Below are 19,273 nucleotides of genomic sequence, written 5' to 3'. Positions count from 1 at the left end.
AACGTAATCTGTACGGATGCTCAAAAATCTGTATAATACAGATAAATCTATATATATGGCATCCCTGAACAGCAGCCATATCTGAGTAACGTTGCATAATCAATCGCAGTGACTGGGCCAACCTAAAGTCTACTATATATTATCATGAAGGTTTGGGACATTAAGGGTCGGCCAAAATATCCTGAAGTTTAGCTCTTGGCAGAAACAGTAGTTATTTTCACAATGAACTGAAACAGTACACATCCAACTGTAATCTGTAATCCCCCTGGCATTTCATAAGTCATTCCAAGATAGTTTTGAGATATTCCAGGTCAATCAAACTACTTCGAAGACCATAGCTTCAGTTCTACACTTGTAATAATAGCTTTTGCCAGTACTTTAAATAGTGTTACATGTATTTACCATAGTAGTTCGAGGAACAATAAGCGTTGTTATATATTTTTGGGATATTATGGATCATGCTTACTGTTATGGAGCTTAGTTGATAAAAACAATTACTGTAAAATGAGATGGTTTCGTTTTAAATAGTACAAACCAAATAATATCCATAAACCTTTTAGCTCTCAATTATCACTTCATGATAAATTTGTAATAATTTAGGTCATCCAATGCTTTATGAAGTACACAACTTTATATCTCCACTCAATGCTAGCCTGCTTTACTAAATCCACCCAATTCTTTTTTTTTGCACGGGTCTGGTTTTTTTGCTATAACTCAGTCAGTTTTAAACCGATTCTCATGAAATTTTGTTCACATGTAGGCACGGGTAGTACTATCCGTGTACAAACTTTCAAGAGAATCGGTTGAAAATTAACTGAGTTATAGCAAAAACCAGACCCGTGCAAAAAAAAAAAAGAATCGGGTGTAATGATACATACATAATGAACCATATTTACTAATATTCTTCTAAGACTATTTGCATTGTTCCTTTGAAACATTCATGAGCACTTCCACATTTATTAACTGAGAGCTTCCTTTGCCAATGACCAACCGGGAGTTGAATCCGTCACCCTAACCCGAATTTGGTACTATTTGGGGTTCTCTAAAACCTTTTTGAGCATAGGTCATCTGATTTTCATGTTTAACTTGTGCGTTTAAATGAAATTCATGCTTCTACCACAGTCTTATGAGTTGAGATCATTGTTTGCTTGAGAATCTCTTTGAACTCCCTTGAGTATAGGTCATCACATCTATAAGCGTTATCAGTCTGGAACGTGATGATTCCCTTCTAAAATTGCCTGAAATGCGTAAAAACGCCTCTAAAATGCCCCTGAAGCTAAGAGCTGTGATCCAATTGTGTCAAAAAATGGCCCCCCTGAAATCCATCTGCAACGCTCCTGAGATCCTCAGATATCCCCAAAAACACATCTGAAAGTCGCTGAAAATTTTTTGAAACTTCCTGATATGCCTCCGAAAACCCCCTCAGACTCCTAGTAACGCCAATGGGATGATCAGTAACCTCAGAAAACTACCCTGTTACACCTCTGAAAACGTTCTTATTCTGTTTGAAATGCTGTCAAAAACTCTCTGGATCCCCGTTGGACCTCCTTCAACGCACCCGAGCTCTACCAAAACCCCCAAAAACTTCCTTGAAGTTCTCCTGTAACGCCTCTGAACCCCGCTAAATATGCTCCGAAATCCCATGAAACTCTCTCAGAACTTAATAATTGGGTTGCATTGGCTTTTCTCGGTGTGTACACACCAAAAATCGAAATGAGCTTTCAGCAAACTGATTTGCTGAAGATAAATCAGCAATCAAAATTTTTGCTGAAAAATCAGTGGTTTGCATTTATGTACTGATAATCAGCAAACTCGTGAGGAGTGCTGAAATTTCAGTGAATTCCGTCCGCCGTCAGCTCCATCGCAAAAAAAAGTCATGGCTGCTACAACATTGAATTTTTGAGTCCGCGAAAAACTTGGTGGAAAACGGCGATAATAGTGAGTATTCATCTACATTTCAAACGCATTTGTTACCGAACATGTGTGGTAAGTAGTTCCGTACAATTTAATGGATAAACTTTTATATTTTCCATTTTAGTGCGACAAATGACAGAAGCATTCTGGCTGAGTAAACATCGGGACATGTTCATCGTTCGTGCTATAATTTCAACTTAGACCCAACTAAATGCTGCTTAATATACTTGTGGAATGAACAATTATCAAAAACGATATGAAATAAACCGAATCGGCATGCTGCTTGATATAAAAAAGTATCTTTAACTAAAAATGTTTATTTTTTGTATTTCGATTGAATTTGCTGAATTTCATCAGCATACTGCTGTCAAATTAGGCGTCGCGACGCGTCGGTCGATTTTACTGGTTCTTCGGTAATGTCTACTGATGATTCAGCAAACACCAGTAAGCCAGTTTGACATTTGACATTGCTGAAAATTTCAGCAATTTGCTTTGCTGAAAAGTTTACTGATAATTCAGCTAGGCAAAATTCAGCAAAATTTTGCTGAGTTTCAGCGAAAAAAATTTGGTGTGTAATTTAGCTAGGCAAAATTCAGCAAAATTTTGCTGAGTTTCAGCGAAAAAAATTTGGTGTGTAGGACAGACGAAACGCATGCTGGAGGTACGGATGGCGGAACACCGCAACGACTGCAGGAACCGAAATCCAAAATCGGGTTTGGCGGTACACACCATCGAAGAGGGCCACGTGTTCAACTTCGAGAAAACGACAGTACTGGAGCGCATCGAACACCCGGAGGTAAGGATGATCGCGGAGGTATTTCACATAAAAAAGCAAGGCGATCAGCAAACAGTGAACCTCCAACGAGAATGCGGCAATTTTAACTCCACGTACAACGGACTATTGGCTCGGCTTCGTGAGGAACCATGAACACGAACGCAGACACGAACGGCGCAAAACACGAACAGTACCGATAACGAAACGAACGAAGTGCATGCTGAGTAGGATGTTCCCCTGGTAGTATAGTAAGATAAAATTAGTGACAGACCAAGCTGTAAGGTCGCATTCAGCATGTTGTAAGTGTCCCCCCTTTTTTGTAAGAATTTGACGAAAATTGTAATTGTCTAATAAATGTATTGTAGGCGTCTGAGGAAGGCTGAAGAATAGAAGGCCGAAACGCGTAACGTATAAAACGCTGTTTTAATATAACCTGTCACCGAGAAAAGCCAATGCAACCCAATTATTATATATTGCACGGTGATTACTCAAGTTTATTATATCTCTCTGAACTTCTCAACCTGAGCCCTCCAAAACCCATCCGAAAACCTCCTAAGACGATCTAAAATGCCTTGAAGCACCCTCGACTCTCCCTTTCTGAAATTCTAAATCTCCCTCCCAAATCTAAAACTTATAGGGTAAATGTACCAATAGTGGTGCTATTAGTAGCTCCTTGTACTAAAATAATTGAATAAAATTGATAATACCACAAAATAAAAAGTCTGAAAACGTTAATCGATAGTTTTTCACTTAAATTTGCTAAGAAAAATGTAAAAACCATTGTTTATTTCAGTTTTTGCTAATAAATCACTTGCACCAACTATAGGTACATGGTTCCTATTATGGAGGTAAAATTTAACATTGGTTCCTATAGTGGCGCATCCCATTGAATTCTTATGGCACCCACCACTATAGGAACACTACCACCAATATAGGTGCAAAGGAGCAAAAAAGTTAAGGAAAATAATAATTTAAAATAGGTTTTCCGCCAAATCCTGAACACAAAACTGAATTGATGTTATTAATTAGGTATGATGCATCTATTAAAAATGCCATTTGTAAGCTTTTTGGCCAAAATAGTGCTGAATTGCCACTACCACCACTATTGGTACTACCTCCACTAAGGGAGCTTTTACCCTATTATGGCTGGCCTTGTACCGACTTTCCGAACCCTGTAAGCAGCATACCCTCTTCGAATGAGTGCAATCAGTTTCGTACCTTTTATATATTTAAATGGGGTGGAACTGATTACACTCATTCGAATAGCGACGTTTTAACTAGCGTCGCTTTTTTCAGCACCGGGTGTACTGCGCTGTATGCGTTCAATGATGCACTCTCATATATTTATGTACATCACTTCCGATGTATGTTGTAAACAACCCAAAATTACAAAAAAAAATCTCAGAAAAAGTTTCTGATTTCCGAATGATTCCATTATATATCCTAATCACAAGCCCTTCTTAAACTTTTTTACAAACTTGCAATCCATTTGGACATTTTTCAATCTGTATTAACGAGATTTTCAGCCCTAGGCTAGTTCATTTCGGGACCCACGCTTTACTCCCATTCCGAAGGAAGAACTAACATTTTGCGAGTTTATCGGGATTCGGTCCTAGGTCCTCGGCGGGAAAGGCTGCGCTGTAACCATCACACCAGGGTCCGCTACCCATCACATTATTTTATTATTGAGTTTACTTTCGATCTCCAAGTAGTGTTCCGGAAGGATTTTTAAGTGATTTGCTTAACGAATTTAAAAAATTTAAAACACTTCCGAAGAAATCTTTGTAAAAATTTACGAATTTCGAAAAAAAAAAATCTTCAGAAAAACTCTTGAAAAAAGTTCAGCGAAAATCTTAGGCGAAATGCCTGGACTGATTGATAAATAAATGTCTACAAAAACTTCTGAGAAGTTCTGTGGAGTAGGATCTAGAGAGATTAAGAAATATTTCTAATAAATATCTTTAAACAAAATTTTGGAAAATTAACTTTGATAAAATCAGTTGTATTGATCGTCTCAGAACCTCAAGAATCTTTGGTATAGTTTTTGAAAAAAAAATGAAAAAATTCCTGATGGAATCCTTGAAGAAATTCATCAAAATACTGTAATAATATTTTTTAATGATTTCTGGGAAAATCATCAAATTTCTAAGGAAATTTTTGGAGGAATTACTAAATTCTCAAATTGACTTCCATTATAAATAAATAAAGTAGATTAAGAAAAAGGATAAATTAGAAGTAACTATATGAATATCTCGGTGCTTTTTTTTCGGAATCTATGAATCTGCAGGAATTTATAGGGAAATCTCAGCGACTGTTTCGTTTTCAAATACTGAGGACATAGAATTGATAAAATAATATTAGATTGCCACTGTTAGTAGACTGTGAAATTGGTCTTGGTGTAATTTCTTAAAGAATCTCGGTTTTTTAAAGGATTATTGGAGAAACTTCGGAATACATATTTGTATGAAGGAATTTTGATGGAATCTCCGGATAAATTTTTGAAAACAAATCACGGAAGAAATTCATGGAGAGATTTGTGAAGCAATATACATATGCTGAATCACCTAAAATAATTCTTGTGAAATTTATTTCTTTAAAAATTCATGAAGAGTTTCAGAAAATTCTAAAAATTTTAAAAGTATTTCCATGCAAAATAATCTGACACAGTTCTTTGAAATATTTCAGAAAGAATTTGTGGAGGAATACCTGAGGAATCCCTGGACGAATTTCTACAGCAAAATTTAAATAAAATTTCGTAATAAGTCTCATAAGGATTTTTTGAAAAAATCATTGATGAGAAGCTGGGCAGAAAATTCTGGCGGAAATCATGGTTGATTTTTTGAAAAAAAAAAGAATGAAAAATTTCTGAAAGATATTTTTAAAACTCCTTGAAAAATTCATAAAAAATATCTGGGGGAACTTCTGAAATAATCCCAATAATAATCATCGGAAGATATTCAAAGATTTTCTGGAAGACTTTCTTCTGAAATTTCAGAAGAAATCCATAGTGGAATTTTGGAAGAAATCTTTGCTGGAATTTCGTAAGCAATCCCTGAAGAAAATCTTAGAATGAATCCTTCAATTAAGTAAAAAGAAAATGGAGTTAAATACTGTTCCGTTTAGTTCCAACTATGTATTTGCATCTTATGACAGGTTGGTATTTCGAATTCAACTGAAGAGTCGCCTTCAGTATCTCGCACTAGATTCAAGTATCGAGTTGAGGTCGATCTGTCAAAGGATGCAAATACATAGTTGGAATCAAATGGAACCTGACTCAACTCAATGTTATTTTTACTTACAGGTATTCCACTTCCACGCTCAGGATCATCATCAGAATCGTTTGATTTTTTTTTTGGTAAGAATCCGTGAAGATCCTGGGGAAATTTGTGGAGGAATCATTAGAGTAAATTATGAATGAATCCATGGACGAATTTGCGAAGAAATTTTTGAATAATGTTCTGAAAAAATCTGAATGAAGGATTTTCTAGAGGAATTCATGGCAAAATTTTTGAAAAATATTCACAGAAATTTATGGACGAATTTCTAAAACAACACATGCACGATTTTCTAAAAGAATTGTTTTTTGTGGAATATCCCGAGGAAGCTCTGAAAGAATTTCTGAAGATTTTAGAGTTCTTCGTAAAATTTTAGAGGAACCCTTGAAGAAATTTCTATTGGTGCAGACAATTTCCGAATGATTCGTCGGAAGATTTTTTGTCTATTTCCTTGGATTCCTGGTAGAATTTCTGGATGAATCGTAAGTGAAATTTCCGAAGGAATCCCTTAGGAAATATGTGAAGAAATTTTTGGAAGATTTTCTGAGAAACTCCCAGAACTCCCAGAATTTTCTTAATTAATCACTGGAAAAAATCTGGATAAATAGCTAGAGCAATATCTTAAGGAATCCCTGAACGTATTCCTGTAAGAATTCGTGCAGGAATTTTTGGAAACAATTTATGCAGAATTTTGCCAGAATGAATGGTTGGAAGATTTTTTGCGAAAATAACCCGTCAAGGAATCCTTTTGGAAATTTTCGAAGGAATCATGGGAGAAATATCCAAAACAATCTCTGGAGGAATTTCTAAAATAATTTTTGAAATATGTTTGGTAAAACCGCTGGAAGTATCTTTGAGGAGATTCCTAAAGAAATCCTTGGATAAATTTGTGAAAAAATATCCAGAGGAATTTCTGCCGGAGACCCTATGAGAATTTCCCAAAAAATACCGGATGAAATATTTTTTTTAATTTTTGACACCATAGGTAAATCTTGAGGGGTCTTGGTAGAGTTTATAAAAAAAATCTTCAAAAAAAAAAACGCTGGAAACTCCTCCTAAAATACTTCTGAAGAGAAATTATTGAACGTATCATAGGTAAAATTCCTGATAAAATTAACAGAAAAAGTTCTAGACGAAATTGAGTCAAGTACGTAAATGAATAGGGGTCTCCAGTTTGCCTAGTGGTAAGGCTAAGGATCGCCAATCCGGAGACGGCGGGTTCGATTCCCGTTCTGGTCGGGAAAATTTTCTCGACTCCCTCGATTCGGCATGCAATGGCAGGCGAATATAGCCCTTCAACTGTGGAAGTGCTCAAAGAACACCAAGTTAAAAAATGGCAGGCCAAGTCCCAGTGGAAACGTAGAGCCACACAGAAGAAGAAGAAGAATCTGAATGAATTTATAAGGAAACTTAAGAGGGATGCAAATCTCTGGAGGCGGAGTTTTTGAAAATATCTGTAGGAGAAAGAAAAGTTTCATCAATCCATGGAGTAATTTAAAATGAAATTTATTGAGGGTATTCTGAAGAAATAAATCAGAAGAAATCAATTGTAAAACTCTCAAAAGAAGTTCTGAAGAATGTTTTAGGAGATTACTGGATAATTTCTTGGAGAATTGGAAGAATTCTAGAAGAAATCTCTTAAATGACGCATGCACTCTTGCAATATGTAAAGAAGTAATTCCTCCACATTAATTCATGGTTCAAAGATTATCTAGAGATATTAATGATATTTTTTTGAAGCGATTTTTAATTTCTACAACCGAGTTTCTTTAAAAACAATGTTAAAGCTTTAGAAGAATTCCAGAAGGATGCTGTTTAAGAAATTCTGAAGTGCTGTAAAACTACTAAAGGATCAATTGAGAAATCTCTGAATTTGTTCATACAAAGAAGTTACCGTAAAACGGGGTATCATTGATCGGCTTGACCGACCTCATGAAATGTTCAAACAAGCATATTACATTGAATCAGTTTCTGCTATCGAATGGTATATCGTAATCTGCTATTATTTAGGTATTAAAAGACATGCAAATTATGAAAATTGAATTCAATAAACATTGAAATAAATCGGTTTTTCCATAACTGTGTTTCATAACGCAATGGGATACATTGTCAAACATTCATGCTTGGCGTGAATACTAGATACAATAGGAGTTTCGAAATCACTGTTTTACTTTAATATGGTATCCTAGAGTTGGAATTGATAAACGAAACTTTTATGAAAAAGCTCTTTTTTAACGAAATATGCGATTTATTAAAAGTAGGCTATCGATTCCTTAAGCCATTGCCTAGCTTTAGGCGTTACTCGCGGTTTAGAGGATTTTAATCCTAAAATAACCCAATAAGTACATAACTTATAAGAATTTGGACAACATATTCGAAATCAGCGACCCCGAATTTAGTAAGAAAGGGTATTTTCAACACAAACGAACATTGATCACTGACATGATCAATGTTACCCCAAATCAACAAAATCAAAAATTAGATTAAAAAGCCCATTTAAACATGTTTTAAAGTTTTACAATACGTTTTCGAGTAGCTTAACACATACTCAGAGGGCCAGTACTTGTTTTAAAAATATAAAACATGCATCGTTTGCTTTAACAAGAGAATTATTCAAGAAAGATCGTAAATTCTGATCAATGTTACCCCGAATTACGGTACATCGAAATACCCAGAAAAAATACCGTGGACACAGCTTTAGTCCCTTATCCGGCGCATTTCAGTAGAACTATTATGTCTTCAACAAGTTTTTAGCATAACATTGCTATAACACTCATGTGATACTGAGTGCTGATGCCAGTAAAGAAAAAGTGCGTTCATCACAATATGCATAATTCTTGCTCAGCGGGAAATTGCTATATTCTTCTTCTTTATTATGGCTCTACGTCCCCACTGGGACATGGCATGCCTAGCTTTGACTTAGTGTTCTTTGAGCACTTCCACAGTTATTAATTGAAGGGCTTTCTTTGCCTGCCATTGCTTGAATTTGTATTTTTTTCCAACTGGAACGGGAATCGAACCCGCTGTCTCCGGATTGGCGATCCGATCCATAGCCTTAACCACTAGGCTAACTGGAAACCCCCCCATTATTTTTTCAAAAAATATACGTAAATTTCGCATCAATATCTTTTGTAGATGTTGTGGTGTTGGGAAATTTAGAAATAGGCTTATTATATGGCATTTGAGCGTGAGCATACATTTTATGAAGATTTTCTTCTGATAATCACGATCTGGGGAACACTGTGACCTATTTTAATACACTACGTCCAACTTACCATCGTGAAAGCGTACACCCCTCCAACCCCAAACGGCCGACCTAATTCTCCTAAGCGCGTGACAACTAAATATACACATCCACCTTTCGGCAGCTGGCCTCGCTCGGCCACCCCTCGCTCCATCTCTATTGTGTTCAACTGATTTTCAGTCTGAAATATTTAAAATAGGCTAACAGTGCCAGCGCGTAGAACAGGTGCAGCACTGCGGCCGTTGAATAATTGATCCGATTCCACCAGTACCAACCGCACCAGCTGCTCCCTCCGCTACTGCTACTGTTGCAGCAGTTCCCACTGGAGCTGCTGGAATCACCGCCGGAGCCACCACTTTCGCCCGGTCGCCTCCTCCCCAGTAGAATCGTCCAGTAGTGCTGCCGGCTGGCGGCTCCCGATGCTTCCAGGTTCTCCCGCGTCACTTGCTCGTGACACCGGCCGATGGCGAAGATGTCCACCTTGCTCATCTTCCAACCGTTGTACTCCAGCGGCGAGATGCAGTAGTTCTTGGTGAGGAAATCCTCCCCGTTCGAGTAGGACCCGTTTGCCAGCGGGCTCTCCAAGAGGGTGTGAATGTGGCACCCGCAGGGGAAATAGTTACCCACTACGTGCAGCTGGCTCAGGCCCTCCAGCGTTATACTGCCCGGCTCGGGCGTTTCCAGCAGGTGATTGCCCTGCAGTCGCAGCGATTTGATGTGATTGGCATACGTGATGTTGAGCTCTTGGATGGCATCAATCTTGTTGTTGAGGATGCTGAGCGTTTCAACGTGGTCCAGTCCGTCGAAGGCGTTTGCACTGATGACACCAAGGTCCGATTCCTGAAGGGAAAGGAGTCGGACGTTGATTAAACCTCGGAAGGTGAACGCACTGACTTCGGTGAGGTCCATGAAGGACAGTTTTAGGTGGCCGACCTGCGGGGGGAACGGGAGATGAAATGAAAAACGTGATTATTGTTCGATTCCTTGATTGATTGTTACAGAAGCTTATACAGCTGAATTTTTATATCGTGTGCATGTGATTTTTGTGTTAGGCGCTGTCATACATTACTTTGACTCAGTTTTGACTATCACATGATTTCTCTAAATTTAAATGGAGCGTAGACTTTGACCAGACCTCTGATTTTCAGAATTCAGATTAATCCAGAAATCCCTCCTTAATTTCCGCTAAGAATTACTTTTTGAATAACGTTAAGATTTTTTGCAGCAATTTCCGATAAAATTTCTACAGAAATTCCTGAGAAATTTTCAATTAGAAAACTGAAAAAAATACTGGAGGAATCTCTGTGGAACTCCTGAGGAAATTCTTGGATAAAATCATGCGAAATTTTGTGGAAGTTTTCTAAACATTTCTGATATAATTCCTGCAGAAACTCCTGGAGAAATTCCTCGAAAATGTCTGGCGGACTTCCTGGGAATTTTTTTGAAAGATTTTTTGTATAAATTCCTAATGGTAATCCTGGGGAATTACTGAAGGTATTCCTGTGGAAATTTCAAGATTAATAACCGGAGAAATTTCTGAAAAAAATCTGAACAAATTGCTGGAGGGTAGTTTTGTAGAAATTCTTGGGGATCATTTTTAAGGAATTCGTAAGGAAAATTCCTGAAGGATTTCTTTCAAAGAAAAAAAAAAACAACATGAAGATATTTAGTAATGGAAATTCTGAGAAATTTTCTGGAGGAATCTCTTGGGAGTTTGTTGATGGAATTTCCTGGAAAATATCAGGAAATATACCTGGAAAATATCCAGGAATAAATCTTAAGATATTTTTGAGAGAATACCTTCTGAAATTCCAAATGGAAAACTTGGAGAAATTCCTACAGAAACTACTGGAAAAGGTTCTTGTAAAATTCCTGAAGAATTTTAAGGGAAAAATTCAGGAGGAACTCTTGGGGAAATTATTGAGCGCATTCCTGAGCACATGAATCTCTCTAGATGTTCTTGTGGGGATTTTTTAAGGGAATTCCTTTACTATTTTCTAACAAAATTTTAAAAAATTCTTGGATGAATTTCGGAAGAACTTTTGATGGAATTCCTGGAAAGTTTCTTGGAGGGACTACTGAGAAACTTCCTGATCGAATTCCTGGAAAATCTCCGAAAGATATTCTCTTGTGAATATATTAAGGCATTACTGGAAAAATTCTGAATGAATTCCAATGGAAAATTATCAAAGAAACTCCTGGATAAATATCCGTGAAAAAAAAAAAAACAATACGGGAAAATCGCAAATGAAAATCCTTTGGGAATTCCTGAACGGATTCCTGGGAAATTTCAATAAGAGGGCAATTGTTATCGGAAATCCTTGGGAAATTTCTGGAATCTTTGTGAATATCTTGAAGGAATTTTTGGGAAACTATCGTCAGAATTCCTGAAAAGAAATTTTGAGGAGCTTGTTCAACTTTTGAATAAATCCTGGGAAAATTTCTAGAAGAATCTTTGGAGAATTCAAGAAGGTGTTTCTGGGTCAATTCCTAGAGAAATTCCTGGGAATTACCCTGGAAAAAAATCCAGAGTTAATGCTGACAGAATTCCTACTGAAATTCCTAATGGAAATTCTGGCGAGATTGCTAGGGAAGGAATTTAAGGGAAAATTCCTGGAGTTTTTGTTTTTTTTTTGAAATTATTGAAGGAATCTTTCTAGGCGTTTTGAGAAACTTCCTTAAAGAATTTCTTTTGGTAATCTATGAAAAAATGTTTTTTTTTTACAGAAATTCTTGAAAGGATCTCTTGAGAATACATTAAAGCATTTCCTGAGGAAAATTTTGACAGGATTGCTTAAAAAAATCTTGGAGGAGCTTTTTCCGTTTCCGAAATAAAAATTGTGAAAATCCCAATTGAAAATCCTTTGGAAATTTCTGAAGGGATTGCTGGGGAAATTTCTAGAAGAGAGCATTTGCTATCGGAAATCCATGGAAAATTCCTGGAGGAATCTTTTGGAAAATCTGGGAAATTTCCGTCAGAATTCCTGTAAAAAAAATTGAGGAGCTTCTGGTTTAACTTTTGAAAGAAATCCTGAGAAAATTTCAGGAAAAATCTTTGGAGAATTCATGAAGATATTTCTGGGTCAATTCCTAGAGGAATTCCTGGGAATATCCCCTGGAAAAAAAAAACCAGAGATTATTCTGAAAGAATTTCTACTTATGGAAATCCTGGAGAAATTTCTGCGGTAATTCCTGAAGGAATTTAAGGGAAAACTTCTGGAGTTATTTTTTGGAAATTACTGAAGAAATCTGTCTAGACGTTCTTGTGGAAGTTTTTCGAAGAATTCCTTATGTATTTTCCTAGGAAATTTCTAAAAATTCTTGGAGGAATCTCGGAAGAGCTTTTGAAGAAATTTCTGGAAATATTACTATAGAAGTTCTTGGAAAATTTATTGGAGGAATTGCTGAGAAACTTTTTGAAAGAATTCCAGAGGAATCTCTGAAAGAAATCCTTTTTTTTTCTTGGGAGCACATTAAGGCATTTCTGGGGAAATTTCTGAGGACATTTCGACAGGATTGCTGAAGTAATTCTTGGAGGAAATTTTTCCTTTTTATCAAAGGAACTCCTGAATAAGTTTTCGTAAAAAAATAGAAAAATTTCAAATGAAAATCCTTTGTGAATTCCTGAAGGGATTCCTGGGAAAATTTCTAGAAGAGGGCATTTGCTATCGTAAAGCCTTGGGAAATTCCTGGAGGAATCTTGGGGAAAATCTTGAAGGAATTTCTGGGAAATTTCCACCAGAGTTCCTGAAGAAAAAATCGTGGAGTTTCTGGTTTAACTTTTGAAAGAAATTCTGGGAAAATTACTAGAAGAATCTTTGGAGAATTCATGAAGGTATTTCTGGGTGAATTCCTAGTGGAATTCTTGGGAATTACCCTAGAAAAACTCCAGAGATAATTCTGAAAGATTTCCCACTGAAATGCCCAATGGAAATACTGGAGGAATTGCTACAGTTATTACTAGAGAAGTTTCTGAAGAAGTTCTTGGGGAAATTTCTGAAGGAATTTAAGGGAAATTTAAGGGAGGTATTTTTGGGGAAATTTCTGAAGGAATCTCTCCAGAAATTAATTTTTGTGCAGATTTTTGAGGGATTGCCTTAATAATTTTCTCAAGAAATTTCTGAAAAATCGTGAAGGAATCCCGGAAAAACTTTCTGGAAATGTTATGTAACTATAGAAATTTCTGGAAAATTTCTGGAAAATGTATTGAAAAAAATCTGAGAAATTTCCCGAAAAAAATCCTGAGGAATCTCTGAAAAAATGCTTTTTTCCTACAAAAAATCCTGAAATAATCTCTTGGGAATACATGAAAGCCTTCATGGGGGAATTCCTGAAGAAAATTTTGACAAAATTGCTGAAGAAAATTCTTGGAGGATATTTTGGGTAAATTTTCGAAGTAATCCAATAGGAAACTATTAAAGGAACTCCTGAATAAATTTCCGTAAAAAGGATAAGAGAAAATCCAAAATGAAAATTATTTGAGAATTCCTGAAGGGTTTGCTGAGGAAATTTCTTAAAGAGGGCATATGCTTTCGAAAATTCTTGAGAAATTTCTGGAGGAATCTTTGAGGATATATTGGAGGTTTTTCTGGGGAATTTCCGACAAAATTCCTGGGAAAATTTCTGGGGAGATACTGAAGGAATTACTGGAGAATTGCATGAATTGCTGGAGGATTTTTTGGAAGAAATTCTTGGGGAGTTTCCTGAACGATTTAAAAAAAGTGAGGATATTTCCTAATGAAAACCCTGAGGAATTTTCCGGAGAAATCTCTCGGGAGTTGGTGAGGGAATTTCTTGGAAAATACCTGATAAAATTCAATGGAAATATCCTGGAAAAAATCCTGAGATAATTCTGAAAAATTCTTTCGGAAATTCCTAACGGAAATCCTACTGAAATTCCTACAGTAATTGCGAAAGGAATTTCTAAAGAAGTTTCAGGGGTAATTTATGAAGGAAATTCAGAAAACATTTCAGGAAGAAGTCTTGTGGAAATTTATGAAAGAATTGCTGTAGGCGTTCTTGTGGGTAATTGTTGGGGCAATTCTTTAACTATTTTGTAAGGAAATTTCTGAAAATTCTTGAAGGAATTTCTGGGAAGTATCCAGAAAAAAACCTTTTCTGAAATTTCGAATAAAAATCTTGCAGAAGTTTCTACAGTAATGACTACAGAAGGAGTTCTTATGGAAATTTCTGATAGAATTTCTAGGTACATTTTCAAAAATAAATTCAAGGGAAATTTCTGACGGAATCTCTCCAGATGATCTTGTGGGGATTCTGGTCCCCTCAATTCTTTAATTTTTTTTTCAACAGAAATCATGAGGAAATTTCTGAAAGAATCTCTGGGACATACATGAAGGCATTTTTGAAGAAATTATTGAGAAAAAAAAAATCCTCAAAATTGTTGAATACATTCTTGGAGGAGCTTTTGGGTAAATTTCTGAAAAAGAAATCCAATGAAAATTCTGAATCAAAATCATTTTTGATATCCTGAAAACTTTGGAAAATTTCAGGAAAATCTTAAAATAATTTCTGGGAATTTTCCAACAAAATTCACGAGAAAAAATGTCGAGGAGCTTCTGGTAAATTTTTTGAAAAAAATACTGGCAAATCTGTGGAGAATTATTGAAGGTATTTCTGAGTCAATTCCTGGGAATTACCCTGGGAAAACTCCAGAGACAACTATGCAAGTATTGCTACTGAAATGCCTAAAGGAAATCCTGGAAAAGTTGCTACTGTAAATACTGAAGAAATTTCTGCAGAAGTTGCTGGAAGGAATTTCAGGGAATGTTTCTGGAGGAATTCCTGTGCAAAAAAAAATCAGGTTAAATTTCTGACGGAATCTCTTTAGATGTTCTTGTGGGGATTTTAAGAGGAATTCCTTAACTATTTTCTTAGGAAAATTCTTGGAGGAATTGTGAAAGAACTCTTAGAGGTCCTTCTATATAATATTTCTATGGAAATTGCTGGAATGTTTTTTGGAGGGATTTCTGAGAAAATTCCTGAAGGAATTCCTGGGGAACTGTGAAAAAAAAAAAATCATTCTTAAAAGGTTCTCTGGAAAATACAGGAGGGTATTTTTGGGGAAATTCCTGAGGAAAAATTCGACATAAATGCTAAAGAAATTCTTGGAGGAGCTTTTAGGTGAATTTCTGAAAGAATTCCAATGGAATATTATTTACGAAACGCCTGAATAAATTTTCATAAAAAGATTATGAAAAAATCCCATAGGAAAATCCTTTTGGAATTCCTGAAAGGAGTCCAGGAGAAGTTTCTAGAAAAGTTCATGAAGATATTTCTGGTAGAATTTTTGGGAAATTCCAGAGGGCATTTCCCATCGGATATTCCAGGGAAATTTCTGGAGGAATCTTTGGGGAAATTTTGAAGGAATTTCACGGGAAATTTCCGACAGATTTCCTGGGAATTTTTTTCGAGAAGCTTTTGGTTCAATTTTTGAACGAACTCCTGAGAAAATTTCTACAGGAAACTGTGAAGAATTTTTGTCGGTGCTTCTGCGCCAATTACCAGAGGAATTCCTGAGAAATTTCTCAAAAACTTCCCGAGGTGAAATTCAGAAAGAACTTCCTTTGTAATGGACATTCTTAGGAGATTCCTGGGAAAATATTTAAATTAATAACGGAGAAAATTTGTCAAGAAGTTTCTTGAAAAACTCCTGGGACAATGACTGGGAAAATTTCTGGAGAAATTCGTGGGGATTATTGAAAGGAATTAGTAAGGAAATTAGGGGCCGAGGCGGTAAACGCACGGGTATTCAGCACGACCATGCTGAGGGTGACGGGTTCGATTCCCGGTCGGTCCAGGATCTTTTCGTAAAGGAAATTTACTTGACTTCCTTGGGCATAGAGTATCTTCGTGCCTGCCACACGATATACGCATGCAAAAGCTGAGAAGCAGGCTTTGTCCCAATGAGGACGTTACGCCAAGAGAGAGAGAGACCGTATCAGGGGGTGTAAAGAACACCCTTAGATCAAAACGCATTTCAGGGACTTTCTGAAATGCCTCCAAAATCCCCCCTAAAGCCCATATGAACCCCATGTAACGCACCCGAGACCCTCAGAAACCCCCAAAAACACCTGCATAACGCTTCCGAAACCTGACGAAAATCCTCTGAAACTTACTGAAATGCCTCAAAAATCCCCCTCGGACCGCATGCAATCTATTTGATTACCTCCGAAACTCACCAAAACCTCTCTGTAACGCTTGTCTCTGAATCCCGCCGAAACTGCTCTGAATCATCCTGAAATGCCTCAAAAATCCCCCTTAAATCCCCTCGGACCTCATGTAACGCCTCTGAATCCCGCCATAAATTCTCTGAAACTTCTTAAAAAGTTTCCGGAATCCCCCTATAACCCATCGGACCCTACGTTACGCACCTGAGACTCTTCGAAACCCCCAAAATACTATGTGGAGAACCCTCTGAAACCAGCCCAAAATACTATGAGACTTCCTGAAATGCCTCCGAACCCCCCTAAGACCCACTCGGACCCCATGTAAGGCAGAAAGTCCCAAAATCGCCTACGTAACGCTTCCGAAACCCGGTGAAAATCCTGTGAAACTTACTGAAATGCCTCCGGAATCCCCGTCAGACCCCTCGGACGCATGTACTTGATACCCTCTGAAACTCACCAAAACCTCTCCGTAGCGCTTGCGTAACGCCTTTGAATCCCGCAGAAATGCTCGGAAACAACCTGAAATGCCTCAAAAATCCCCCTTAACCCTAGTAGGGTGTTGGGGCCAATATGACCCAGACAGGCACGCTAATCGTGCACTACGCCATCGTGTTGCAAAAAACCTAACATCTGAGGAGGGTTTAACCCCCTCGGACCCCATGTAACGTACCGAGACCCTCCGAGACTACCGAAAATGCCTCATTAACACCTCTGAATCCCGCCAAAAATGCTCTGAAACTTCCTAAAATGCTTCCGGAATCCCCCCGAAACCCTTTCGGACCCTACGTTACGCACCTGAGACTCTTCGAAACCCCCAAAAACGTTGCGGAGGCACCTCTGAAACCAGCCTAAAATGCTTTGAGACTTCCATAAATGCCCCCGAAACACCCTTAAGACCCACTCGGACCCCATGTAACGCACGTGTGATCCGCCTAATCCTCCGAAAACGTACCTGAAACGCCTTCAAAGCCTGTCGAAAACCCTCCGAAACTCTCTGCAATGCTTTCGAAAACCTCCTCAGACCCCCGAAACCCCCTCCTGATACCCCGCTAAAACCCCTTGGGACCCCTTGAAACGCCTCTACAACCTTCGTTTACTCTCCTATATGGCCAACCCCTGTCCGTTCCGAGTATTAGTGCATAAATTAAAATTGCGTAGAAATAACATGCATAAAAAGAGATTTTAGTGTATCGTCATTCACGTGCTATTATCTCTTCATATTTTAGTGTGGGAGGTTCATTGCTAGTTGAAGTACCTTAAGGAGTACTTCATATTGTATTGTATACAAGTTCCCGCATCGTTCCAATTAACTCACCGTATCCAGTGCGTTGAACGCGTCCTGCGAAATGTTGCGAATCCCCGCGGGCAGCGTCAGCCGATCGACCGAGCCCAGGTTGGAGAATGCATTCTTCTCGACCAGCACCGTCGGGTTGTCGGCCAAATTGAGCAGCATGATGCCGGCCGACCCGGCGAACGCGTACGCCTCGATGCGCAGAATCTTGTTGTGCGAAAGGGTTATCTGCGATACGTTTTGCAGCCCGGCGAAGGCAAACGATGCCACCGTCGCGAGTGGAGTGTGCTGGATCGAGAGCTCTCGCAGCCGCGGAAGCCCCCGGAAGGCAAACGGTTTTATCGTGCTAATGTTGTTTCGGTCGAGCGAGAGCTTTTTGAGTGCCTTCAGCCCCAGGAACGCGTCGCTTTTAATTATCGGAAAGATGTTCTTCTGCAGCGAGAGGACCTCCACCGTGGGGGGCATGTGGGCGAGGGGGATTTCCCGCAGTGAACCACTGTTGCACATGACCTGTTGGGTGAAAGGAGAAGAGAATACGGAATTCGTTAGCGTTAGAGCATCAACGATGTTTTTGAGTGTTGTACTTATTGAACTTCTACTGTATTATGTTCCATATGATCAAATTCATTTTTCTATAACATTTTCAAGATAACAATTATTGCCAACTTTTGATGTACTTGACAAGGTCCAACCCAACCAACCAAAAGACAAACCTCTTGAGAGAGAATAACAAAAAAACTAAAAATAAATTTCGCTCGTACTGAGCTTTGCTCAACGAAGCTCGAGTGCCTATCATACCAGAAATCCGACACTCTGCTGGTGATTCACCTTTGCTGCGCTACCAAGGAATCGTTCATGAATCACACGCTACTGTTGAGGTAAACTGAACCAAATGATAGCGAGTGATTCAAGTTAAAGGTCACGAATTCAGACGTTACGTAGTTTATGAACAGTTCCTAGCATAAGGTCGGCAAGCAACGAACCAGCACCACCCACTCAATTCTTGACATTTTCCTGAACTTTTTTTTCTCATCTCTGCTTTTGTTTCAAGTTGCTTCTCTGGTTGTTTTCCATCCACATCAGGTTTCTCGCGTGATACACACACGTGCGGCTCCGCTTTCGTACGTGACGAACTCGGGCCTCCTCCTGTTTATGTGCTGCGTTGCGAGTCGAGGAGAGACTTCCCTGTCCCTCTGTCAGATGAATATCTGTCTCGGGAGACCGCTTTGCCGGCTCCCAGGACAGGCGCCTTTTATGGAAAAGATATGTTTTCGTCCCTTCTTTTTTGTGGGGCTGTGTGTGGCATAAACAGTTCGGATTTGTTTTTACCTACAAACCTAGTACAGACCGACCGACCGAAGACCGACACCAAACCAACCATATCAAGAGTGCAACGTGAGAAGTCTGAAGTGCCTACACCTCATCGTCAACTCACATGGCTGTGGTGATGGCGATGGCGATGGTGTGTACTTCAGTTCTGGGTGCCTGAAAATGACTGCTTTTGTTTGCCATGCCACGATACGATCCATATGCGCCTATACACTACATTACGTCCGGGTCTCGTCATCACCAGCAGCAGGCTTGACG

At 38.3% G+C, this 19,273-nt stretch overlaps 1 protein-coding gene across 1 annotated transcript in view; it reads right to left on the bottom strand.

Moving 5' to 3' along the window:
• Positions 1–9,285: 9,285 nt before the first annotated feature.
• LOC109398451 (chondroadherin) overlaps positions 9,286–19,273 on the bottom strand; it is a 35,458-nt gene continuing 25,470 nt past the window's right edge. The window contains exons 2-3 of the mRNA XM_019670808.3: positions 17,711–18,196; positions 9,286–10,141 (exon numbers count right to left, since the gene is read on the bottom strand). Coding sequence (XP_019526353.2) covers positions 9,374–10,141; positions 17,711–18,196 — 1,254 coding nt within the window. The 3' untranslated portion in view covers positions 9,286–9,373. The remainder of the gene's footprint in view (positions 10,142–17,710; positions 18,197–19,273) is intronic.

Source organism: Aedes albopictus, chromosome 1, assembly GCF_035046485.1.
Source record: "Aedes albopictus strain Foshan chromosome 1, AalbF5, whole genome shotgun sequence".
NCBI lineage: Eukaryota > Metazoa > Arthropoda > Insecta > Diptera > Culicidae > Aedes > Aedes albopictus.
The sequence above is the reverse complement of the archived record's forward strand: the minus strand, read 5'-3'. Positions and strand labels throughout refer to the sequence as shown.